Consider the following 26905-nt stretch of genomic DNA (forward strand, 5'->3'; position numbering starts at 1 on the left):
GGGAATTATCAGGAGATGATTTGGTGGAGTTTGGAGTAGAAGTTCAACTTAATCCAGTGGAAATTGTCATGGATGCTGCATTAAATCCGCATGGCGGGAGTGGAAGCCTTTACAGCTCAGAATTTTGAGAGAAGTTAAGCAAGCAGCAAAAAGAATATGGTGTTAGAACGCCATATACTCAGGCATTGTTAGAAGCAGTTGGTTATGGAAATAAAATGATTCCGGCTGACTGGAAAGCTCTGTTGAATATGATTTTAACTCCAGCTCAATATTTGGTGTTAGATCAGAAATGGAGACAGCTGGCAGTCAGAGGGGAACAGCAAATGTTACCCCAGATCAGCTTTACGGAGCTGGTAATTTTACAACAGTGGAACAACAGAGAGATGGTATGCCTGAGGAAGGGTTCATTCTTCTCCCACAAATAATTTTTCAAGCCATAGGGTCTCTCCCTGACGGCGAAGGTGGTGAGAAGACCTTTACTAACATCAAACAAGGGAACAATGAACCCTATGAAAATTTCATTAGCAGATTGAAATTGGCTATTGAAAGACAAATTGATAATCAATTAGCCCAGAAAGAGTTGCTTTTTAAGTTAGCAGTAGAACAAGCTAACACAGATTGCAAAAAGATTTTAAATCCACTTATAGCAAGTGGGGAGAGAGAAATCGCAGATTTGATTAATGCATGTAGGAAGGTTGGGAGTCAGTCTTTTAACATGGAAACTTTAGCTCTGGCTTTACAAACAGGACATGCTCAAAAGGGGAATTGTTTCAATTGTGGGAAGCCTGGACATTTTAAAGCGCAATGTCGGGCTCCTGGAGGAGGTCAAAGTCAGCAGAATAAGAGATCAATGGGACAGGGTGTTCGTCCTAAATCAGTGTGCCCAAAATGTAAGAAAGGATACCATTGGGCATATCAGATGCTCCTACAGTTTTTACTGATGGAGGAAAGTTTATGGTGCTTGTGTGTGGAAAGATAAATCTGGAATTTGGCATACAAAAGTGACTTCAGAGCAGAAGTCTGCCCAGCAGGCAGAACTTGCTGCTGTAGTTTTGGCTTTTCAAAATTTTCACAATCAGGATTTTAATTTAATAGTGGATTCATTGTATGTGTATAATTTGTTACCCTTTGTAGCAGGTTCTTATTTGTCTCCTGGAATATCACCTGATATTTTAAGATTGCTTTTGTTGTTACAAGGATGTTTGGAGCAAGCGTGTGAATGTGTGTTTTGTTGCTCATATTCGTAGTCATAGTAATTTGCCTGGAATTTTATCACAAGGTAATGCCAAAGCTGACAGTGCTGTAACTTCAGTCCTCACTGTCCAGCCATGGGATAGTCATAGTTATTTTCATCAAAACGCTAAAGCATTGGCACAGCAATTTAAACTTACTACTGCAGAAGCTGCTGCCATAATTCAACAATGTCCAACTTGTTCAAAGCAGAACACGAATATCCCTATGGGAGTTAACCCCAGAGGGTTGAAACCTTCAATGATTTGGCAAATGGATGTTACTCAATATCCACCATTGCGCCCTGGAAATATATACATGTGACTGTGGATACTTACTCAGGATTTTTAATGGCTACCCCTCAAAGAGGTGAGATGGTTAAACATGTCATCAATCATTGCATTAAGACTTTTTCAGTTGCTGGTACACCTAAAACTTTAAAAACTGATAATGGTGCGGCTTATCGGAGCACCGGTTTTGATCAGTTTTGCAAACAATGGTCCGTGGAACATAAATTTGCCACGCTCAAGACCATGTTGACTAAATTAAATAAAAAAGGAGGAAGCTCCTGGGGCTTCCGGCGATTCAAGATCAATTAAATCTAGCTTTATATACTTTAAATTTTTTAAATTTGTCTGGTAACCCCCTGCGCGCGGCCAGCAGGCATTTTTCTTCTCCTTCTACAGATGCGGTGAGACCTCGGGTGTTGGTGCGGTTCCTTCCAGATCCAGCATGGGTTCCTGCTGAGCTGATAACGATGGGGACGTGGTTATGCAGCAGTTGAACATCTTGGTCAAATTCGTTGGGTTCCTGGTCGGTGTGTTCGGCCTGATCATTCGCAGGCACCTGTGAAGGAAGTTTCGGAGGAGCAGGATGGCGTATCTGTGGTTCCTGATCCTGTTGATTCTGCCTAATCTGTCCTGGGCTGCTCGGGTGCGGAGAGCAGCGACAGCATGTTCAGCGTGCCGGAGATTTGGGCGATGATTTGTGGACCGATAATAATTACATTAAAGATTTGCGCTCAACTGCCAAAAACTTGAACATCACCAATTGTTGGTTGTGTATGCACCTTCCTGGGAGAGTGGGAGAAGGACTGACTCTACATGGAGTTCCATTTAATCGGTCTACTTTGCAGACCGGAAAGCATAACATTTCATATGCCATGAACTTTACAGTCAAGGTGAAGACTGCACTGCAGTCTCCAGCACATTATGTTTCCAAAACATTACAAACTCACAATTCTTGGGGAATCATAGTGTCTGCAATTACACTATTAAGTGGACAAATGGTTCAGAGAACAACATAACTTGGGTAAATGGGAAAAATGAGTCTGACGCATTTGGCCAGTATCAATATCTAGACATGAAACAGCTGATGCAAGCGGCAAGTCAACAAGGTTATGTACAGCTGGAAGGGTTTTGGTTTTATGTGGACTGTGGGCATATCGACAAATCCCTGCAAATTGGTCAGGGACATGTACTTTGGGGTTTGTCATTCCGGTTATCTATAAGTTAGATACATTACCTCCTGATGTTCGGATCCGAAATCGCCGGAATTGGATTCGGGTCTAACCATGGGAGGTAATCTATGGACACAAATTTCGAGGTCTTATCCCGCCTTTGGGAATTGCTATGAACTATAGAGATATTCATATTTTAAATAATTTTACTGTTGCTATGTTTAATGATACTATAAAGAATATTAAGATGATTAATGTAGAAATGTCTGAAATTCGTACAGTTACTTTGCAAAATCGATATGCTTTAGATATTATGTTAGCTGCTCAAGGAGGAGTTTGTGCTTTAATTCATTCACATTGTTGTGTTTTTATACATAATTATGAGCCAAACATTACAAAAACTGTTCAGGACATGGAAGATCGTATTGCTCAGCATCAATCTGGAGCTGATGGGTTTAATGCATCATTCTGGGACAGTCTGTGGTCCTGGCTTCCTGATGGATCATGGTTTCGCTCCTTATTGCAAGGGGTTGTTATTATCATTGCTATATGTATCTTATTATGTTGTTTTATTCAATGTATTCCTAATCTATTACAAATGTGTACCTCAGTCTTCCGGCGTGAGGGATCAGGTCATGAGGGAACTGTGTACTATGCCACTAAAACACCCCTATCTTTGAATAAATAAAAAAGGAGGGAATGTGGTAATATAACCTATTGATCATTTTATCATTTTCTGTAAGGCCTTTGTATAACTAGCAGTAAGTCTAGGAAGATGTGGGCATTCTTGGTGGGGGTAGGAGTATCTTTGCTCAGAGTGCCTCATTCTGTTTTGATTCTGCCAGTTTAGAAGGAATAGGAAAATGGGTGAAAGTTCAAGGTACAAGATACACAGTTGTGCTTTCTCATGGGACTTTCCAAACTTTCCCATGAGACTTTCCGTGGCTGTATGATCTCACCCTAGCAAGGTAACATCTGGGACTTTCCAAGATTGTGTGTTCTCATGCTGGTGAAGTAATCTCCTGTTGAGGTCATTGTTTTCTGAATATGCATACTGTATATTTTGCTTGTGTGTTTTCTCAATAAATACTGCTACCTGAGTTCTCTCAGGGTTGGCATTTTTCTCAGAGACAGTTCCCTGTGTCTCATTTCAATGTCAAACCACCATAAGATCCACGTTAGATTTTGATATAGCAATAGCACTTAGACTTATATATCATTTTACAGTGCTTTAGAGCAGTTTACAACATCAACATATTGGCCCCCAACAATCTGGGTCCTTGTTTTATGGACAGAAGGATGGAAGGCTGAATCAACCTTGACCTTGTCAGGATTGAACTCCTGACTCTGGGCAGAGTTAGCCTGCAACACTCTATTCTAACCACTGTGCCATCCCAGATGCTCATCCTCATGATATAATATCATAATAACAAACACTGTTTTGAGGCAAAACCTATTGAAAGCTTTGTAACTGAAGCAAAGATTTAGTATCAAGAGCCACAATCACATTATAAAATCACATAACTGTTATTAATATTTCCTTTTGTTAGCTATTTCCTTTAGCACCCATTATAATTCCTTTCTAAATTGCCTCCTTGAAAGCTCTTGTTGTATAGAGGAAAATGCACTGGAACTTTATTCAGTTCTGGACTATATTATAGGCATCTTCTTTAGAACTAGCAGAAGTGGGATACGGGGCTTCCTGATCAGGCATGGAATTATAAAGTAACATGAAGGAAATTGCTGAACAATCAATGAAGTAATTGTTTTAAAAATGTTATTATGAACTAAAGCTACTGATTCATAGTTTGCTGAAACAAATAAATGTGGAAAATAACATTTCTAAAACCAAATACCATTAAGAACAATTTGATTGGACACAATTCATAATGAGAAAAAATATCTTTACTGACATTGAATTTAATTAATTGAAACAATAGTTTAAAAATGAAAAGATTTGAAACTGAAAAAATAAAAATGATCTATAAATGCAGTACAAGTAAACAACATAAACTTTAATTTGGTTGTAGCCAGGGGTGGGATTCTACCAGTTCGCACCTATTCGCTAGAACCGGTTGTTAACATTCTAAGCAGTTCGGAGAACTGGTTGTTACAAGAAATTACTGGCCTAATCCTGTAAGGAAGGCAGGAAGGAAACATTCTGGTGTTGCTTACAGAAACTGCCTCTCCGTTGACCCTTATTACATTCTTGGTAGGACTAGACTTCCTGTCTCAGGAACCTCTCTGGATTTTTTCCCCTCTTTGCTGGTACTTTGCTTGTGTGGAGTGACCATTCAAAGTTACAATGGCACTGAAAAAAGTGACTTATGACCATTTTTCACACTTATGACTGTTGTAGCATCCCCATAGTCATGAGAGGCCAGGCGAGGAGATGCATGCCTCAATGTGAGTGATATTGAGTTGGCCACACCGAGCCAATAACATGACCACCAAGCCATGTCCACCCGGTCACATGACCACCAAGCCACGACCACAGAACCAGTTGTTAAAAATTTTGAATCCCAGCCCTGGTTGTAGCCAATGATTTTTTAAACAGCCAAATCAAAATAATCAAATGGAAATACAATTGTCTAAATGTTAACAACTTGGAGAATTTTTTTAGAATGCATGAAAAAGACTAAGGCAAAGGTAAACCTCTTTGAAATCCATTCAAAGGAAACACAGAAATAAAATTTTGCATGATATATACAATCACTTATGACTAAAACATTTACCTCAAATATAGTCCCACAAAATCAGTAACAATAGAAATGGACTAAAATTGAAACTGAAAACAAGCTACTATGTAATAAATCAGATGTCAAAGCATTAAAATTAAAACTATTAGCAACCTACAAAATTTGAAGTAACAAATACTGAAAAATTAGGAAAATAAAAAACAACTTTGAAAAGTAATAGAAAAATAATTGCAAATGTGATGGAAGGATGAAAACTTGATAGCAACTTCTATCTAATGTCAACGATATAATAGTAGAATCAAACAATTGCAACTGTCCACATGAGAAGCAACTACTAGGAGTACTTCTGGGCAGTCTCAATCCTTCTTCATGTTCAGAGAGAAATTACAAAGAGATGGTCAATTTTCACTTTGCATGAAACCATCTTCAGCTTGCTGTTCCTTCCTCAGAATTCCATAAGGGGTTTACATTGCTATGACATAAAGCACATTTTTTATGTTGTCTTCATCTCCACCCTGGCAGGCTCCTACTGTCTGTCTTTTTCTGACTGTGATATTTGTTTTGGTTACCTTACAACTTGAGTGCTTCACAAAATAAATAAATAGCATAGCATAGCATAGCATAGCGTAGCGTAGCATAGCATAGCATAGCATAGCATAGCATAGCATAGCATAACAATGTAACATAACTGTTAGTATATATTATAATATGTTTAAAGTATGAATTACTTTTCTACATGTATATACAAGGATAAAACTAGACAATAAAACTCTTTATGTCTTCTGTTTCTGGGGGGGGAGACTTTTTTCCTAGAATAATTGTTATCTGGATTGAAAAGATGATGGAACCAATTGTATGGAACTTAGCACAGTAAGTGCTAATGGAGCCACTCTTATCCCACAGCTTTTTCAAATCAATGAAAATCACACAAATGAATCTTTCCATAGTTTAGACATTTGTGGAGTCAATTTAATCTCTTGATTCGGTAGTATAAAACACAGTCTCCAGTGGGCTATTATCTCCCTCATCATCAACTGCTGAAATGATGAAAACAGATTCATAGCATCATGGACTTAGAAGCAGCCCCAAGGGTAGTAAAATTAAGTCACCAATCCTCAGATGTGAAGTTAATGCTGTATGTTTAGCCCATGGTTAGCAACTCTAACTTTGTGGAATATATTTGAAATGGTCATAGACATGCACTTTATTGAGTACATGCAGAGTTATAGCTTGCTTATGTAATTTGCTTTGCTAGTAATGATCCTGCACGACGAGATCAATGCTGAACTGACCATATATGTAATTGGCAATTCAGAATTTCTGTGGCTAAAGATACCACCCTATAAAACCCTATTCATGGGATTCATGATCTCAGCCTCTTTTGCTAATTTATTTGATTGATTCAGCATATATTCAACCATAACAACACAAGAGCACACAATAGATACAAACTCAAAGTTAACCGCACCAAACTTGATTGCAGGAAATACGACTTCAGCAATAGAGTGGTCAATGTCTGGAATACTCTACCCGACTCTAGTTTCTTCCCCAAACCCCAAAAACTTTAACCTTAGACTGTCTACTATTGACCTCACCCCTTTCCTAAGAGGTCTGTAGGGGGCGTGCATAAGCGCACCATCGTGCCTACCGTCCCTGTCCTATTGTTTCTCTTATTCTTTTTATTTTTCTTATATGTACCCATTTCATGTATTCACAACTATGTATACACTTATACTTATTATCTTGTAAACAATTGGCAAATCAAATAAATAAATAAATAAATAAATAAATAAAAAATAAAATATAAGTTATTCATGTCCTGTCTTTTGTTTTGACATGAGGCGAACTTCCTTTAAAGGATTTCAAAAAGGATTCGATATATCCCTCTAAATGGGTGTTTGGAATATACAGTATTAATGTTACTGCAATCGTGTCCACTTGTGATCTTCCCATACTTATCTGGTTGGCCACTGGCCACAATACTTTGAGGTACATCAAATATGATACTTCCAATCTTTTCAGAGTAGTCTGGTGGTTGCATATTTTTGTACAAAACATCAGGAAGACCTCACTGCCTAATTCAGAATAAGGGAGAAAGGAAGTCCCAAGTGATAAGTTGGAATGTATACAGGTAATCCTCAATTTACAACAGTTCATTTAGTGACCATTCAAAGTTACAACGGCATTGAAAAAAGTGGCTTATGATCATTTTCACACTTATGACCATTGCAGCATTCCCATGGTCACAGGATCAAAATTCAGATGCTTGGCAATTAGATCATATTTATGATGGTTGCAGTGTTTTGGGATTATGTGATTCCCTTTTGCAACCTTCTGACAAAGTCAATGGCAAAGCCACAATCACTTAACCTTGTTACTAATTTTAAAACTGCAATGATTCACTTAACAACTACTTGCTTCTTTTTTCCACTTTCTCTTCCTGGGGTTCTATTATTTTGTTACCAAGTTTCCATTAAAATGTATCTTTGAGGAATCTTGTTAAAATTTCACTGTAAGTTCCTTTTAATTACAGTTCCATTCCTTAATTCCAGGCAGTCTCCTCCATTTTTCCAGATCCTGCCCTTCTATTCTTTTTTTTTCTCCTTTCCAGCTTTTAAAAACTTTTAAATGTCCAGAAATCTTTATTTATCCCTTTGACTTTTATTTTCAGCTTAGATGCCTATTAATGTCAAAGTGGATTTTTTTTTTCAGTTTCTTGCTTAAGTCTCTTAGCTGTCAGTATAAGGAAGGGAAGAAAAAAACTTAATCCTTTCCCTTCTCTCTCTCCTTCGCAGCTTCAAAATCTTCTTTGGGAACAATATTGTTAAGTTTAAATTCCAGGGTACCTTATTTGTTGCTTTTGTTGTTTGACCCGGTCAACCAAAACTTTCTCTTCTTATCTTCCTCCTGCACATTCTTTTCCGGTCGAGTTCTTCTTTGTGGTGGCCATTTCTGACCACTACAATGGCCTTCGGGAAAGGGAGTAATGGCCAGCTGGGAAGGAGAGATGCGGCTCTCCTCAACCCCGCAGGCAGTTTCCCCCCTCTTCACCACCTCTACGGGGTGGCTTAGCCCAGAAACCAGCCGGCTCAGGGTGCTCCAGCGGCGAGCATTGATCAAAGCCTCGGAGAGACGAGGTTTCAGTCTGTCGCCGAAGAAGCTCAAACCGGAAGACGGCTCAATTGTGATTGTAACTCAAGGACGGTATTGTCTTTTTGTCAATTCAAGATTGTGTTATCGAAGTGTTAATTTGAACTGTACTTTATAATGGATTAGAAACAAAAAAAAACATGAAAATAGGACCAAATATTATTGGACGAAATATCACCTCACAAAGTGGAAAAAAGGATTCAATTGCCTTTCCCCCTCCCTCACCTTTATAGAAATTAGCAGATTTGTTCCTGTCCTCCGACAAATTTGGCTCAACTTTAAAAAAACAAGCTAGAATTGAGTGGGGAATTGAAGTCAGTTCACAGAGATTAGTTTACAAATAAGGAATTGATTTCCCAGCTTTCTCTGGAAGAAGAATATCAAAAGATTTGTACTCCCAGGTCCTGTTGTAACTACTTCCAGAATATCCCACGTTGCAGAAAAAAGTAAAGGGTGTTGAACACACTTTGCCTGTGATGAAAAACAAAAACTTCCAATTCAGTATGTTAAATTCTGCTCTATCTACCATAGTAGCTATTCAAAACTCCAAGAAATTATAATTCATTTCTTACAGTCAGATATTTTCTGAGAAAAATATCATTCCAATTTTAACATACTGGACATTGTGATTTTATTAGGACCCAATTTATATGGCAATTGTGTTTCTAAAAATCCACCTTAACCATAATATTATGCATACTTTATTTTATTTTATTTATTTACTTATTTTATTTATTTATTTATTTTATCAAGTGATTATTAAATAACAGGTATAAGTATAAACATGGTATGAATACATGAAATGGATACATATAAGAAAAAAAAGAAACAATAAGACAGGGACGGTAGGCATGTTGGTGCGCTTATGCACACCCCCTACAGACCTCTTAGGAAAGGGGTGAGGTCAATAGTAGACAGTCTTAAGGTTAAAGTTTTTGGGGTTTGGGGAAGAAACCACAGAGTCAGGTAGAGTATTCCAGACATTGACCACTCTGTTGCTGAAGTCGTATTTCCTGCAATCAAGTTTGGTGCGATTAACCTTGAGTTTGTATCTATTGTTTGCTCTTGTGTTGTTATGGTTGAAGCTGAAGTATTCATTGACAGGTAGGACATTGCAATGTATGATTTTATATACTATACTTAGATCGGACCGAAGGCGGCATAGTTCTAGGTTTTCTAGGTCTAGAATTTCGAGTCTGGTGGGATAAGGTATTCTGCAATGAGTAGAGGAGTGGAGAACTCTTCTTGTGAAATATTTCTGGACTTTCTCAACTGTGTTAATATCAGATACATAATGCGGGTTCCAGACTGATGAGCTGTATTCGAGTATTGGTCTAACAAATGTTTTGTATGCTCTAGTTAGTAGAGTGATATCAGAGAAAAAGCTATGCAGGATTAAGTTTACAACTCTTAATCCCTTTTTGGCTATGTAGTAACAGTGGGCTGTAGCACTTAGATCATTTGAGATGAGTACTCCAAGTTCCTTGACAAAGTTTGGGTCATCAACAAGGTCTTGACTATTCAGCTTGTATTTTATTTTCTGGTTTGTTTGTTTTTTGCCAATATGTAAAACAGAGCATTTATTTGTTGACATTTGAAGTTGCCATTTCTTTGATCATTCTGACACATAGTCTAGGTCTTTTTGTAGGGTAGCAGTATTATCAGTGGTGTCGAATAGCTTTACATCATCAGCGAAAAGAACACAGTTGCTCTTAATATGATCACAGAGGTCATTTATGTAGAGTATGAAGAGATTTGGTCCTAGAACGCTGCCTTGGGGGACACCACTGTTGACAGGTACAGGATTTGATAGGACGCTCCCAATTTTGACCATTTGTTGTCTGTTTGACAGGAATGCTTCTATCCAGTTATGCAGGTGTCCAGAGATACCATAAGATTTTAATTTTAGGAGTAGTTTGTCATGTACTACTGAATTATAGGCTTTACAGAAGTCTACGTAAATTGCGTCAATTGCTTTGCCCTGATCAAGTTGTGTAATCCATATGTTTTGGCAGTGTAAAAGTTGCAGATTACAGGGTAGTTTTTTTCTGAAACCAAATTGTTTGTTAGAGTGTAGGTTGTTTGTCTCTAAGTAGAGAATAATGGATTGGTTAATAATTGATTCCATGACTTTACAGGTGACGCAGCATAAAGAGATGACCGTGGCTTGTGACCATAGGTTCGGCAAGGAGCTGGTCCTGAAAGATTTTTCAAAGATTATGCTCAGAGGTTTGGCTATGGCAGTGGATAGCTTTTTTAAGAAGTAGGCACATATTCCATCTGGTCCAATAGAGAGAGATGGTTTTAGATTGTATAGTGCATTTTCAACATTGTCTTCTGTAAAATCGATATGTATTAGATCACTGTAGTTGTCTGTGGTTCGACTAGGAAATACTGGGCATGATGTTTACAAATACTGAGCCAAAGAAGAATGTGTTAAAGAGGTTGGCTTTAATAGTGTCATCGTTGCAATCTTTACCATTAGGTCCTTTCAGGGGTGAGATAGACCTTGAGTCTTTTAGTTGTTGTTTACAAAATGGTAGAAAGCGCGGGTGGAATTGGTGCGTAGAAGGTTTTCCTCTTGTTTAATATGATAATTGGTGCATTCAGTCTTTATCTGGTGGCATAAATTTTTTTATCGGCTTTTAAAGTTGGCAATGTGACCAGATTTGTTTTTACACCAAAGGGATTCCTTTTTGGACTGGAGCTTCCTTATTGTTATGGGTAGTTTGTTTTTCTTGGTTTTGGGAGTTGTTATTAGTACATATAGTTTGATGACTCTTTTGACTTCAAGTAAAAATATGTTGTAATGGTCTTCAACAGTATTACATCCAGTGAATAGAATTTGCCAATCAAGAGATGAGAGATCATTGTCTATAAGATCATAGTTGCCTTTTTTGAAGTTATAATTGGGGATCCTGTCATTATGGTGATTTTTGTGAGGATGTATGTTGAGACAAAAGTCAATCATGCTATGGTCACTAGGAAAAGGGTTCATTAATTTGTAGTCCATAAATTGAATTCAAACTGTTGCAGAAGATGAGATTGAGGCAGTTGTTAAGTCTAGTGTTGTTGGCTACTAGTTGTTCCAGTCCCAGATTTGTTACAGCATTGTAGAAGGTTGCATGTATGGGTTCAGTCGTACATTTGTGCAGTTTTTAGCAGTTTTTAGCAGGATGCTAAAAAGCACGCTCACTTTGTTTACTGAATTTCCTGTTTGTTACAACAAAAAGAGAGAGAAATTGGATGGAACATTTGTTTAGTATTTTACCATTTGGTATTTTAAAACTGCTCTGCAAATTTATATCGTACATATTTTATTTTCTTGTTCCTACACTGTGTCTTAGTCTAGTCTAGTTTTCATCATCTCCACCAGAATGATATGTAATAATATATATATATTTTAGACGGGAACATCTGTAAGTGTATGTGTTAATGAAGTTTGTATTTTTATCCATTTTATTTTATGATCTGTGAGTTATTTAATTATATTTATTTTGATAATATTTAATTCCAGTGTATTTATTTCTTGCCAACCCTAATGAAATCATTTTTATTTGTAGGGTAGTCATGTAAATTCACTTTCACCCTTTAAAGTGATAAATTCACACTCTTTGAGAACTTCTGCTTTAAGGAAATTTCTGAAAGACAGACTGAGGCAGTGCGATGAAGATGCTGGGCTTGTTGCCTGGAAAGCTGGCAGCCCAGGTTTGAGACCCGAGCGCTGCATGACAGAATGAGCTCCCTGTCAGCTTTGAAATTCAGCTGCCACATATAGTGGAAGGGGGGGAGGAGTTGAAAAGTTCAAGGTTATTCTGTATGTCATACTAAGAAATTCCAGTTGCAGTTAATTGGTTCTCGTGATTTATGAAGTGTAGAAGTGGGAAGAGAGAAGGTGGATTCTGTGTAACGCGCGAAAATACTTTCACTTTGGGAAATTGCCGTAGACGTACCAGATCTGTTCCTTAATAAATCAATTGGAGAGAATATGTCTCGGAGTGATTGACATCATGGATACTTTCTGGATGCCTTACACTCCCATCCTTGCCCCAGCTCCTGCCACCTAGCAGTTTGAAAGCATGCATCTTCGGACAGCACTAGCTCAATGACCTTGAAATGTTGATTAGCATTACCCCTTATAATCGGCAATGGCTAGTGGAGTAAAACTTGCAAAGGGGCTCCTGAAAGACAGGCAAGTTTTCATTAATTGTGTCTGTTTCATATGCTAGATTTTTGCTCTGAAAAACAAAATCTTCTCTACAGATGCCCTACATTGCTACAAATTAGGTCCAACGGGCAAAGTGGTGCAGCTTCATTTGTTTCTACAAGGTGGTACTGCGATGCTGACACACTAAACAATCGGCTCACAGAGATGTACTGTGCATTCATTTCCCATAGTTTAATGTGAAGTATTGACTATTCTAATGCTTGAGGTGCCTCCTAAGGTATAGCATTCTAAAGTAAGCTGGGTGTATTATCTCTATAACGCAACTAGCATTTGCATTCACTCTCCCACTTATATTGAAGCAGCTTATTTCATCTATTTCCTCGTTTAAAGCCTTCTGTTCAACAAGACTTTAAATTGGCTGTGCAATTCAGAAAAACCATTAAGATATATAGCACCGATTCCGGAAGCACCATGCAGTTTCTGCAGTTCATTTCTATAGACAGTGACTTACACCCTAATGCTGTAATCAATATCCACTTACTTGAATGTCAGCATCATTGAACTCAATGGGATGATCTCCTTCGACCTATATAGCTCAATGTAACTGGCATTCTGACAGCAGCAAGTAGGTATAAGATTGCATAATTCCAATATGTCAAGGATGACGTGATGAATCAACATTACAGTACATATTCTCCTAAAGGGTCTGCTCTGCACAGCATCCTAAAAATCAGAATTTGGGGAAACCCTAGGTCTTCTCTTCAGTGAGACTCCTTAAAATGGCAGCCTCTTATTTTTAGGCTTGTGCAGAAAGCTTTTAAAAAAGTCGGGGTATTTTAATAAATATCAAAATAACGTTGTGCTCTTGTCAAGTTTGAAACAATTCATCCTAATAATTTTTGAAGTGTGCAGACTCCTATAAATTATTCCTGCCAAAAGTTCTGAAAGCAGAATACCATTCCTTTGGTGGCTATATAAGAATAATGATATGTCACATGTAATTCTTTTTGCATTGAACTTGGGGTTAATTTCCTTTATCCTCTATCCTATTTGTATATGCACTTATGATCAAGTCTGTACAAATATATTTAAAGATATCACTGACATTCTTCATTTATATGTTTCATAAATGAAGGCTGAATGCAGTGCATTTCAATTTCAAGCTGTCAGTTTAAAAAAAACCAACTAAGTTGTCCCATTACACAGGGGTTTGGTGGAAGGACAGTGTGTATTGAATGCTGGCATTTTGCATAATTGTGTTGCCTGCAGGGTTGCCACCTGTCCTAATTTTATCTGATTAAGGTGAAATGCAAAGCTGTCCTCATCTTGCCAAGAGGAAACAGTGCAAAGTGACATCATAGAGCACAGTCAAGGAGATGGTGTGATTATATATGTTGGTAAAGATCTGACAGGGATAGATATATTTGGTAGTATCAAATGCATGGAAATAATATTGATCATCTAGAGGACTTTGATACTTAAGCAAACAAGTCATTATTTTCCTGCCTCAATATTTAATTCATTTTGTGCATAATATATTTCTCTGAATGGCCTTCAATAAACTGACTGAATGTGATTCTGTACAAGTTTGATCTTTGGCCTAGAGCGACTCTGCCTCACTTAAAGTGAAGGGCATTTATGTAGCATTCAAATATTGATTTAAGTCCCCACCAAATGACTTTATATGGATTCAGAAAAGTGTGGCTTGGTTTGCAGCAGTCTCTCCTGGTATGCTGTCCTTCAAATGTATTTGGGATATATATTTGTGAGTTGACAGTTCTGGAAGTTGTAGCTTCAGCAAAGCTGGAGGAGGGAAGGTCGGTTAATAGAAATGGAATGTGATAAGTGAAGATGAAGTGATGTATGTCATTAAAAGGAGTGAAGCTGCTGTATGCATTGCTGTTTTGGGTTCCCTAAGAGCAGTGGTGGGATTCCAATTTTTTTACTACTGGTTCTGTGGGCGTGGCTTGGTGGGCATGGCAGGGGAAGGATACTGTAACATATCCAGTCAGAGGTGGGATTTGCCGGTTCTCCAAACTACTTAAAATTTCCGCTACCAGTTCTCCAGAACTGGTCAGAATCTGCTGAATACCACCTCTGCCTAAGAGCTATGTGATACTGCTCTTTTTGAAGTTGACTAAAGATAGACTCTGACTGATCTGCATTTAGGATTCAAAGCAGTTCAAGAAACTACTTCAGAGAAACCATCCTTCCTGCTGGGATATTCCTAGTTTCTTCATAACATTTGTTTTTGTTTTCATTTCTGGCCAGCGTTTCTTTTTCTGCTTCCTGGGATTATGCCACCCAACATAACCAAAGGTGTAGGTAATAAATTGATGGTTAGGGCAGTACTTCCTACGTCAATCTTAATGGAAGTTCTAAAAACTCAGATCATCCTGCAAGACTGAAATTTATTTCAGCCCCTTTTCACAGTAGCCCCCTTTTCAGAGACATACAACCAAATAATGAAATGCTTTTTAATGCCATCAAATTGTTCCAGAAAGTTGTCTTCCTTTTTTTTTTGCCTGAGTGCTAATTACAGTATCACTGTACAGAGTATACTTAGTCCTCAACTTAACACAGTTCATTTAGTGACTACAACAGTTCATTTAGTGACCATTCAAAGTTACAACAACACTGAAAACAGGGACTTATGACCGTTGTTCACACTTACGACCGTTGTAGCACCCCATGGTCACATGAGCAAAATCCTGACACTTGGCAACCGACTCATATTTATGACATTTGCAGTGTCCCTGGGACAGGTGATCCCCTTTGGCGACTTTCTGACAAACAAAGTCAATGGGGAAGCGAGATTCACTTAACAGCTGTGTGCTGGAGTCATTCACTTAACTAATGTAGCAAGAAAGATTGAAAATGGGCAAAACTCACTAGACAAATATCTTGCTTAGCACGGCTCAATTGTGGTCATAAGTTGAGGACTACCTGTATATTTACTGCTGTTGCTGATTTCTTCGTTGTGTAAAGACGGAAGGACAACTTTGATTCCATATGTAAAATGACAAAATTAATTCTACAACCTCAGTATCTAGCTATCTGATTTATACACTATGTCACTCCAAAGACTCGGTTACCCTGAAGCCCTCTAATATTCTTCTTTTAATCCAATTGTTAATTTTTAAAGGATTTTCTTTTAAAAATAAAACCCCTATCTTTTGCCTTTCACCTGTACATCCCTATTCTCCTTCCAGTTCTTAGTAATTAAATTCTACTTTTGCTCCACAATGATTTTTTTTTTTTTTACTCAGCCACTGTTGGTCTTTTTCTGCCCTTCTTAGAATCATTTTCACAGCATGGAGAAAGTTCCCATACTCTCTCTTGCTCTCTGGGAAAAAAAAATCTGACAATCTTCAAAGGCCCATGCCAGCATGAAAGTTGAAAAGAGCCTGCTTTGGAGATTTCATCTTTTCTTTGAATAAAAGATGAAGAAGATAAATCTTTTCATGAACTGGTCTGATTGTGCTAAACAGCAAGAAGGGCACAAGTGCAAAGCACCTTTCACCTTCTATTCATGTCATGAGCTTTCTACTACAATATTTATGGATACAATATTAGTAAAGGAGGGATGTGTTCTAGATGAAAGCTACTTTTGAAACAAAAAATAATAAAAAAAATGATATTACTTTGTTCCCTAGGCCTGTTGTGCATATAGCCTCAAGTTATGTACAATAACAAGGCAACCAAAGTTAATAAGTATAAATAGCATGTCTGGCAGCAGACAAAATTGCTACTGTTGAACTGAAGCCAAAGAAAGTCACCTTGTGTTGAAGAGAAAGTGTCCCTTGCTAAACAAGAAAAGTTGTCTGTCAGTGTCAGCAGGGAGCTGTCCAGCAGCTTCAGCAAGTGGAGAAGTTCATAATGACTCCTTAGAAGAGGGGCTTTTCTGCTCAAACTTCCTGGTTTTCTAGGGGGAACTGTATTTAAGAACATAATTCTATCATTTGGTTGTGCTCAATGAGCATTGTGGAACTGGGGCATCAGCTTCAAATCTGTGTCTTCTACATTTTGGTTTTCAGTAAATCGGAAAGTAAGTTAGCAAACTTACTAACTTTAGTAAGTTTGTTAGCAAGTTGATTTATTCTCCATAGCACCTGAGGACAGGACAAGAAACCATGGGTGGAAAATCATCAGAGGGAAATTCAACCTGGAAAAATAAGGAGGAATTTCCTGACTGTGAGAATAATTAATCAATGGAACAGCTTTCCTCCCAGAGTTGTGGGGGCTCCATCACTGGAGGTTTTCTAGAAAAGATTGGACAATCATTTGTCCAGGATAGTCTAAGCTTGTGCAGGGGGTTGGACTAGAAGACCTCCAAGGTCCCTTCCACCCTACGTGATTCTAATTTCAAGTACTTCATCCACTTACCATATAATAAGATGTTTTTTTAATGGTTTTCTGAAACTGAGTTTCACTGAGGATTTTTATTAATGATGTTTTTTATAGTGGGATTGCTGGCTGTATTAAAGCTGTATTAGTTTATTGTAAATATTAGTTGACATCTACCAAGGATGGGAGTTTTCTCCTTTTATATGCAGTCCCCATGAGATGCCAGCTTAATTCATAGAAGGCATGACCTAAGGCAAGAATCTGAATCTAGCACTTGATTCTTTCTCTCCATTCATTTTAGAGGAGGAGTCAAATGCATCCACATATAATTCATTTAGATAATAATTATGTATATGAATTAAATGTGCATTTATTTGAATCCCAAAGTCAAGAAAAATTAAAAATCATAACAGTTCCACTTTTTACTCCTTGAGGCCGGTACCCAAGGGTTTAAAAATCTACATTTTAACACTAAATGTTAGTGCATTACTAGTGTGTGTGTGTATCATGATTAAATGCACTATTTGTTAATAAATCTGTTTATTGTCTTCACTAACCAACTAAACCAAACCCTTGGCCTGCTGATTTTATAAGAAATGGTCAAAATTTGGCCCTGAAGTTCTCTTTTAGGTTGTTTGAATGGGCTGCCATATAGCAGTGAGATAGAGAGAAAAGCCAAATCTAACAACCTCAAGAAAGGGAACATAATTCAACATTTAGCCCAAAATGAGATTCAAATGAAGACAGTAAAAAAATGCCCAGTTCTTTAAATCCTTTATAATAAAAGAAAGCACTCTGAAATGCAAACATTTTCCCTGTTGATATTTTTTTTATCTGCCATAAAGGTTAGCAAGAAGGTATTGTTGAAGCAAATGGCATAGCGGTCCATTTACTTTGAGTAATTTGGCCTTAAAGCTGCTATTAAGAGGGGAGAGCTTCTGCAAGCAGAGGCCAGAGCACCATACAATCACTCTTGCAGAATTTTCCCTGTTTCAGCTGATACGCTCTCTCTATATTGCTAGCAAGGAATTTCCTGTCCTTTGTTTTATCCATTCCAGTCTCGGGCAAGAGTTGCATAGCATTTACTGTGCAAGCAAGTAGATTTGAGAAAAAAAATAGAACAAGGAGCCAGAAGTCTTTGCTAAGGGATTTGGCAGAATGAATGTCAATATGAATCTGTATCGTCAACTAATGAACTTGGTCATATAACAGGCTAGATTTTAAATCATATCAAAGGGGTATGGGAATCTCTCTGAGATGGTAAGGGTTTTTTTCAGCACTAGAAGACTCATCGATAAAATGGAACCACCATAAATCTCCTGTTCCAGCAAGAGATGGCAGCCCAAAAGTAGAGGTGCCCTTGCACAGGTTCATCTTGTAGCCGGTTTAAATTATTGCAGTGTCTTCTAAATGAGGCAGCCTTTGAAGACCACTCAGAAATCACCACTGGTCCAGAATATGGTAGCACATAGAGTTATGGGTATGTCTACACTCCTGTTGCACTAGCTGCACTTCCAGATGCAATTCAAGGTGTTGGTTTATTGCCTTTAAAGGCCTCTATGGCACCAACCCAGGTTATCTGGGGAACCACCTCTTCCTAACTCAAGTTCTACCTGCCAAGATAGGGCAGGAACCCTTCTTGTCTCTTCCCTTAAATGGTGCCATCTTGTGAGATCTGGGACATGTGCCTTTTTCCCTTTGAACTTTGATTGGGCCCCAAACTTTTAACTTTCCAAAAAGCACTTAAAACTGGCTTTTCCTTAAAACACTAAAATAGGGTGAAATTGTTGAAATGAACTTCAAGAGGTGAAGTTCCTGGTTTGGGTTGGTTTGGATTTGGTTTCAGTTTTTGTTTCAGCTCTACTTTTTATTGTAAATTGATGTTGTTTTACCAACGTAAATCAATGTTGTTTATTTGTGAGATGCCAAGAGTTTGACACAAGATAGGTGACTATATAAACATTTTATATAAACAAACAAACAGTTTTACAGTACTTCAGAGAAAGCTATCTGTGTGGTTTTAAAGAAAATGAAAAGACAAGCATTTGTTTAAAGTTACATTTATTTAGAATCACATCAAAATGGGGATTTTACCTTTTGCCTCCCACTTTACCCAGGTTTAGGCAATTTCCTGAATCAACAGAGGAACAGTTGCTGCATATTATAATTTCATTGTTTTGCTTATTAGTTTGCAATATCTTAGCATTGTTGGGAATGGTAATCTAGGTGGCCCCTGTGTAAAATTCCAGTACTAAAAGGAAGATGGCTTTATTTTATGCCAGGGAAGAATATCATCTCTAGAACCTCCTCAGATACATTTTGTGGAAAAATATATCTGAGGAGGAAAAGCTCTTTCCTTTTATGTAATTGTCAGTGGGGAACTCTACATACATGAAGGTATAAGTTCCTGTTTGTTGCCATTGTGCTGTAGGGAATAGAGTGTTGCACTAAAATGGAAAGTCAAGTCTCCATTTGGTTGATCAATTTATATTGCAGGATTTTTAAGGATAAAACAATGGGAACAAATCAGCTATATCTCCTTAAGCTTCTAGGTGAAGTAGTATGAAACAACGGGCAACTTGGTAATCTGCAGCTTCAGATTACATAGTGTACTGTAGCTGCAATCTCCAAAGAGAGACGGTTCCATATTATGTTATTTAATATCTCTTCTCCAACGTAGCACTGAAGATGTTACTTAGTTGGGAAATGAAATGTCTGCAAGAAAACAACCAAGCTCAGAGAGTACCAAGGGCTCCACAGTTCCACCCTGAGCTACAAATATTCTCTTCTATTGATCCCTCGCTAAAATAAAAAGCAACAGCATTTATTTTGCAAGTTTGCTATATTGACTTGTCAGTCAAGAATATGAATTTATTTTTTTAATCAAATAAACAGAAATGACTCTTTAGATTAGCAGCATAAAATGTAAAAAAAGTTGATTCGATTTATTAAAATAATTCCTTCTCCATCTTTATTTGCACTGAAATAGCAGTTGCTATTTGCATTCATAGGAAGAATCTACTTTCTGTTCTATTCTGTCCACAGACGTCATGTACATTATAAAAAGCTAAAGATCCAGAAATTGAGTCATGCTTAATGTATCCTAGATATTTAAGCAAAAAGGATCAATGTTTCACACTGTAGAAATGAAGGGTTAGGGTTAGGACTGAAAAGCTAGCACGTGCCTTCCCCAACCTAAGCATCCCTTGTAGGGGCTTAAATTTCCAAAGTTAATGGAACAACATACCCATTGAGAATTTTGGGAATTGGTTCAAATATATGAATGTTGGCTAGTTTGAAGAACGCTGAGCCAGCATCTTGCTGTTTCTTTCTCACTGTAAAATTCCCTTTTTCCCCTGTGTTTTTAAATAGTTTCTGACCAGGACAATAATGTATTTATTGCTTCTTGAAAATCACAAATCTCCATATCTCTTCCTTTGTCTTGATTAAATCTCTCATTGTCTGTTTACTGGATATAATTTGGTCATGTTTCTTTCTGCTGTGTATTGTCAATAAAGCAACTGTGATTAACCTTCTGTCCAAATTCTTCAGTTTTTTTTTCTTAATGGGAATAAACTATATGAAGGAGAAAAGGTTAACTAAAAGCAGTGAATTTTAGTACAATGAAGTCACTTACTAAATCCTTTGGCATCAGTGCCTGACACCTCTAGAGTGATTATGGGGTCATACAGATACAGTTCTTCAACACTAGTTTAGACATGAGAAGGATAAAGGTCTTACTTTCACATCAGCATTTTAATTACTTTCAACAGTTTGAAATTTGAAAAAAGGGTGGAAGGATGAATCAGTATTTATCAGTGTACTATGACATTAGACTTGGCTGTAATTCTATTATAAATCTTTATTCTGGGATCTTTATTCAAGATCTAGCAACACTTTTCTATAAGTGAGCTTATTTCTGGTGTTCATATACATCTCAGTGCTGAGATATTTTTTTTAAAAAGATAACATTTTAAACCATTTTGATTTATATATATATTTGTAGAATATTGAACTTCCATGAAACTATAATTTAACTGATTCTCTAGGGAGGTTTCAGTGCCTTTCCATATAAGTCAAGTAACATTTATTACCTTCTCTCATTATGGTTCTTTACATTTATTGCTTTGTATTTTATTTGATATAATGTATATGCTAGTAAATAAATGTAGAAAGTGAGAAAAATATTATTTGGGTGGAATATTGGTTCTTGTATACAAACCCTAGAAGATTCTGTTATATTTTAATTAACTGTTTCCATGGATTCTAATCCTTCTATTCTCATTCATCATCTGTACAACATCTGTATGGCAAAAAATGTTCATGGCTAACTCTTCTCCCTTTCTTCCATCCCATGTGCCACCCAGCTCAGTCTTAAGGAGCAATATTCTATTCACGGATGCCTTCTTATATACACTCCACATGTTTGGGATTATAGTTCCCATCATCTTGTGTCATGCTGGCAGGTATTAATACGGTTGGTTCAAAATATCTGGCAGGGATTGAGTTGTCAATGTTTGCTTTAACCACAACTAAGATGATTAAGAAAACTCCATATACAAAACGCAGACCCCTTCAGATGGGATCAAACTTGCATGCATTCCTGATGCATATACTATATGCAAGATTTGTTTCCTTTCTACCAGAGATCTTCTACCAGAGGCCTAAGAGGGGGAAGGATCTTAGCTGAGATGGAGGGAGGGAGAGGGAGAGAGAGAGAGAGAAGGGAGTATATGGTAAAAACTATAATATACTGGTGTGGGTTTGGGTGTTGAATATTATTCTGGCACGATTGACCTAAGAACACAAAACTGCTGAGACTGGCTGTGTAGAAAACCTTCTTCTGCTAATTTGCCTATTTCTCAGCATCTCACCTGTGCAGCATTCCTAAACTGTTCTGAAATGCAGTATGGAAGTATATTCCTTCTAGGTTCACAGTATTTTATGATGCTGTTTATGCAAGGTATCCATCACTGATGCTGTAACTATGTGTCTTCTTGCGGTATATCATACTGAGCAAGTCAGAATCTGTTCTAACCTGCACTTCGGTCTCTCTCTTTATTGCAGCGGGCTGTCCAGATTCCTTGATTAAAGAGCTGCATCATTTCCGAATTCTTGGAGACGAGCAGGTGAGTGAGCCTCTGAAAGATGGTATCATGGTGCCCTGAATGATAGACACTAATGAGGCAGCTGCTTCTCTCTTCAGGGAAGTGCTCCAGGGAAGCATATCTCATAACCTTCCCAGTGCTCTAATATTGGGGAGCATGACTCCCATACGTGACCTATCTTTCACTTCCTTCCTTTCAATTGATTTATGATTATTCTCTGTATTCTTGTATTCTTGGTACTTAATTAATTGTTATATATGCACTACCTGCCACAGCTTTTCAACTCCGGATCCCTGAAGAAAACAGGCAGTAAATTTACAGGTGGACAAATAAGATGATAAAGGCTGCCTAAACTATAAATAGATGTATGGTGCCTCATCCCTTCTTTTTATTCATTTAGTTGGGATCTTAAAATACTACCCATGAACTCTTTACAGAGTTTCAGGTTGCAACACAATAAACACTTATTTAATTATTCTTTCGTATAACATACCTAGCTTTTCCTTTTTTGAACATGAATAACAATAACAGAGTTGGAAGGAACCCTGAAGGTCTTCTAGTCCAAATCCCTGCTAAGGCAGGAAACTCTATACCGTGGGGGGGTGGGGTCCAACTCAAGATCAGGATTGGCTCATGGGGTGCTTAGATATGGCCTGTGGAGCCACCCTGGAAACAGCAAAGGACCGTCCCATGATGCCTCTGCCAATGAAAATGGAGCTCCGTTTTCGCTAGCAGACAGTTACAGGAGGAAGCTAGTAGACAGTTACAGGTTGCAGCTGAAAACAGAGCTTGGGAGCCTGTTCTCGCTGGCAGAGTTCTCAAGCCACCACTGTGACAACACGAGTGACATCAAGCTGGCCACACCCACCCCAGAAACACCACCCCATCCCCCCCAAGGTGTCAAAAATTGCCCAAAATTGACATATGCATAGCCATTTTAGTTAGGCTTAGTATATATTCTTTTTCTTACTTTCTCTTTGGTGGTTATGGGGGAAGGGTTTTGGGCTTGCCACATTCCTGAGGAGGGAGGAGTGGAGATAGAGAGAGTTGTTTAGGCTAGGTGATCCTTCTTCCCATGGGAACACGAGCTGACCATGCTGAGGCCCTTTCGGTGGAGATTTATGACATCAGGCAACATTGAATTACTTCTATTGGGGAATGTGACCTTTGAGAGTTGTTTCTAACTTCTAATATTGTGGGGTAATTCCGGGTTGTGTCAGATCTGGAATTACCACAGACTTTGCCAATTTGATGCTTTCCCAAATAAAAGAAATTGTTTTGGAAGATGGAGTTTGCTCTTTTCTTTTTAAATGGATTTCATCACTTGGAAACCTGACACAAGGTCAAACACAACCCTGATGCGGCCCTCAATGAAATCGAGTTTGACACCCCTGCCTTATGCCATTTCAAATAATGGTTGACCAAACTCTTCATAAAAACCTCCAGTGTTGGAGCACCCACAACTTCTGAAGGCAAGTTGTTCCATTGATTAATTGTTTTAACTGTCAGGAAATTCTTTCTTAGTTCTAGGTTGCTTCTCTCCTTGATTAGTTTCCATCCATTGCTTCTTCTCCTGCCTTCAGTTTTGGAGAATAAGTTGACCCCCTCTTCTTTATGGCAGCCCCTTAGATATTGGAACATTGCTATCATGATACCAATGCCAGCAAGTGTTCTTTATATATCCCCTAATCATCTTTCTTGCTCTTCTCTGTGAAACCAAATGGATTAAGAGTCAATGGATTCACTTAGTATGATTTTCATTTCCATTATTTAATTTGCAAGTTTCTGATCTCAAACAATTTGGAATGCAGCTGTATGTCAAAATCCACACTTTTAAAAAGTTTGTCAAGCATTTCCAGTTCTAAATAGCTATACAAAAAGGGAAATTGAGGAGCATGGATACCAAACTTATTATGCTAGGAATTTTTTTAAAAAAATACATCTTTTAAGAATTGTAACAAAAATAGTTACGTTAGTAGTGGAAAAAGATTTTCTTAAGGCTATCACATGTCTTGCTTAATTAGAAGGAACATTGCAATTGTTGGCATCCAATAACTCAACTTCAAAATATTTTGAAATACTTTAGAATTATGACCCCTACATATGCAGAAGTATTTATTTAGTTCCTTAAAATATATCCTTTATTGGTCAGGTCTTGTATTTCAAGTGTATCAATCCTGATGTTCTTTATCTTCTTTAATGACATTTTTTTAGTTGACAATGAATTTTTAAGTCCTTTTTATGACCAGTTAAGATAGTTCCTATTCCAAAAGTTTTGTGTGGAAGTACTTTTAAATATTCATAGGCCATATAAATTAAAATGCTGTAGAACATTTGTTCATGTGTCCTGTTAGTAAAATTGTCTTATAAATGATTCTTGAAATAAAATTTTGAGAGCCCTAATTTCCTCCAATAATGTGCACTGAGGAATGCACCATCTATTTTAGAGAACAGTCCTAAAGATTAGAGAGTTAGGGACAAGTGACACGTCTCTGGAGTTTTCCAGCTTGATTCAGCTAGGGCAAATATTGGCTGCAAAGATAGTTGTATTTAGTTCATTCATGTCTCCTCAGATTAAAATATATGCAGAGAATTAGTTTTGTTCGTATATGCAGGTATATGTAAGACAGGGGTTGGATTCTACCAGTCTGGCCCAGTTCTGCCGAACCGGTAGCTCCGAAGATCATCTGGGAGTGAACTGGTTCACTCCGACAATCTGCTGTTGGGCCCACCGGCCCGCCTGGGCTCCCATACTGACCTTTATTTCCTACGCTTGAAGCACAGCTGCTTCGCGCAGCACAGCAGATTGCCACGTGTCAGCTGTTGAAGACACAGAGAGAGTGCAGTATTGCAGGAGGTGAGTAGGAAAGCCTCTGCGTGTGCACAAAGCATGTGTTTGGCACGCGTAGGTGCACAAAGTGTGCGCACGCAAAGCACGCCCACCAAGCCACGCGCACTGAACCATAAACCACTTTGAATCCCACCGCTGATGTAAGATATCTGTTCTAAGAGTTTGTTGGGTACACTATATATAGCCAGAATTTCTAATTAGAGGCATTAATGCTTTGTTTGCTTGGGGAGTTAGGCCAATGCCCACTTTTCTGTTGATGGCAATGACCTGAGGCTTAGTAGTTCTCCAAAGTCTGTGAATCCACCTGGTTTACCTTTTGAGCTGCAGTAACAGAGGAGCCCATAATAGAAACTGAAAAGTCCATCAGACAGGCTGCTGGACACGCTATTCAGAGCAGAAAGGGAAAGAGGCGTTCGGTTTTGCCATACTCACCATGGCAGACCTTTCCAGATTCTGTTCATCCCAAAGCTGGAACAGTCAAGATGTTCTGAGTTTCAATTTGATCAAACCCTCTTTCTCTCTTCCTCCCTCCCCCCCCCTCTCCCTCTCTCTCCCTCTCTCTCTCCCTCTTTCACACACACACACACACACACATCACATGCACACACATCATTATTTCCAGGAATCGGCTTGATGTCAGCATTCCAAGTAATGCACCCATAGAAAGCAGAACTCTGAGGCAGACAAATTCCTCAAAGAACAATTTATTGGATATATCATTTTGGTACAATATGGTGAAAGCCAACTCTGAAAGTTCCTGGGGCTTTCACCTAATTAAAAAGTAAACATTCCCTCTTTTTCCCAAGTCACTGGTTACACTGTCCAATCAAGGTGCTGGCTGGTTACTTCGCTCCTCCTCCGGCCAGCTACCTGCTAGAATGTCCTTGGTTCCCACAGGAAAACTTCTTTGTTTTGGCTATAGAACCCCATCTACCTATTTCCCCGCTCCCTTTCCCTTCTTCTGCTTTGTGACAACCCTGAAGCCTCCAAGATGGCCTCACCCAGGTTCACTTCAGGGTTGACAATTAAGTTAAACATAGCAACCAATCTTTTTGTTTTTAATTTAAAAAATTTTTTCCAACCAAACTTCTGAGCTGCCATGTTTTTCCATAGGTTTAGTGTTATTCACATCCATCCTTCCCTCAGCTTCCTTCCTCATGCTAGTTTTATTCCAGAAATTCAACATGATGTACGTTACATTAGCTTCTCCAGTTTTTCTCTCAGGCACAATCCTGTAATGTAGGAAGAGTTGAGAAAAAGTAACCAGCTGCAAAGCTGGCAACTTTACTTGTAATTCCTATAGGAATTGCTATAGGATCAGGAAGAAAACTAACTTGACTTTTTAGAAAAATAGTAGCTAAAGAAAAGTACAGTAGTCCTTGACTTATAACTATTTGTTTAGTGACCATTAAAAGTTACAATGGCCCTTATGACTGTTACAACCATTGCAGAATCTGAGGGGTCATGTGATCAAAATTCGAATGTTTGGCAACTGGCATGTATTTATGACAGTTGCAGTTATCATAATGATGACCTTTTTGTGACCTTCTGACAGGCAAAGTCAATGGGGAACTGCAGTGATTCACTTAACAACTCTAGCAAGAAAGGTTGTAAAATGGGGCAAAATTCACTTAACAACTGTCTTACTTAGCAGTGGGGTTTAATTGTGATCATAAGTGGAGGATGCCTGTATTTCTAATGTTAAAACAGGGAAATTCTGCCAGTTGTGGATTTTAGGGCAACTTTACAACACCAGAACTGTGATTTATCCTTCATGTGTGCTAATTCTTTTTGCTTCGGATAAGTGATTTCTCATTATTAACGGAGCCATTAATAAATAAGAATTTATGAAATATAGGGAGAAATATGACAGCATATTAGCAAGTACTATAT

The 26905-nt window shown here is 38.0% G+C and overlaps 1 protein-coding gene across 3 annotated transcripts in view; it reads left to right on the plus strand.

Annotated features, from left to right (window-relative positions):
* PRKN (parkin RBR E3 ubiquitin protein ligase) overlaps positions 1-26905 on the plus strand; it is a 765942-nt gene that overhangs the window by 616937 nt on the left and 122100 nt on the right. For all 3 annotated transcript variants that reach the window (XM_026675236.2, XM_026675237.2, XM_087969082.1), the window contains one exon: positions 22121-22182. In XM_026675236.2, the coding sequence (XP_026531021.2) occupies positions 22121-22182 (62 nt within the window). The remainder of the gene's footprint in view (positions 1-22120; positions 22183-26905) is intronic.

The sequence above is a fragment of the Notechis scutatus genome, chromosome 1 (assembly GCF_049901735.1).
Source record: "Notechis scutatus isolate UNSWTSFEM ecotype Mainland chromosome 1, rNotScu1.2, whole genome shotgun sequence".
Classification (NCBI taxonomy): domain Eukaryota; kingdom Metazoa; phylum Chordata; class Lepidosauria; order Squamata; family Elapidae; genus Notechis; species Notechis scutatus.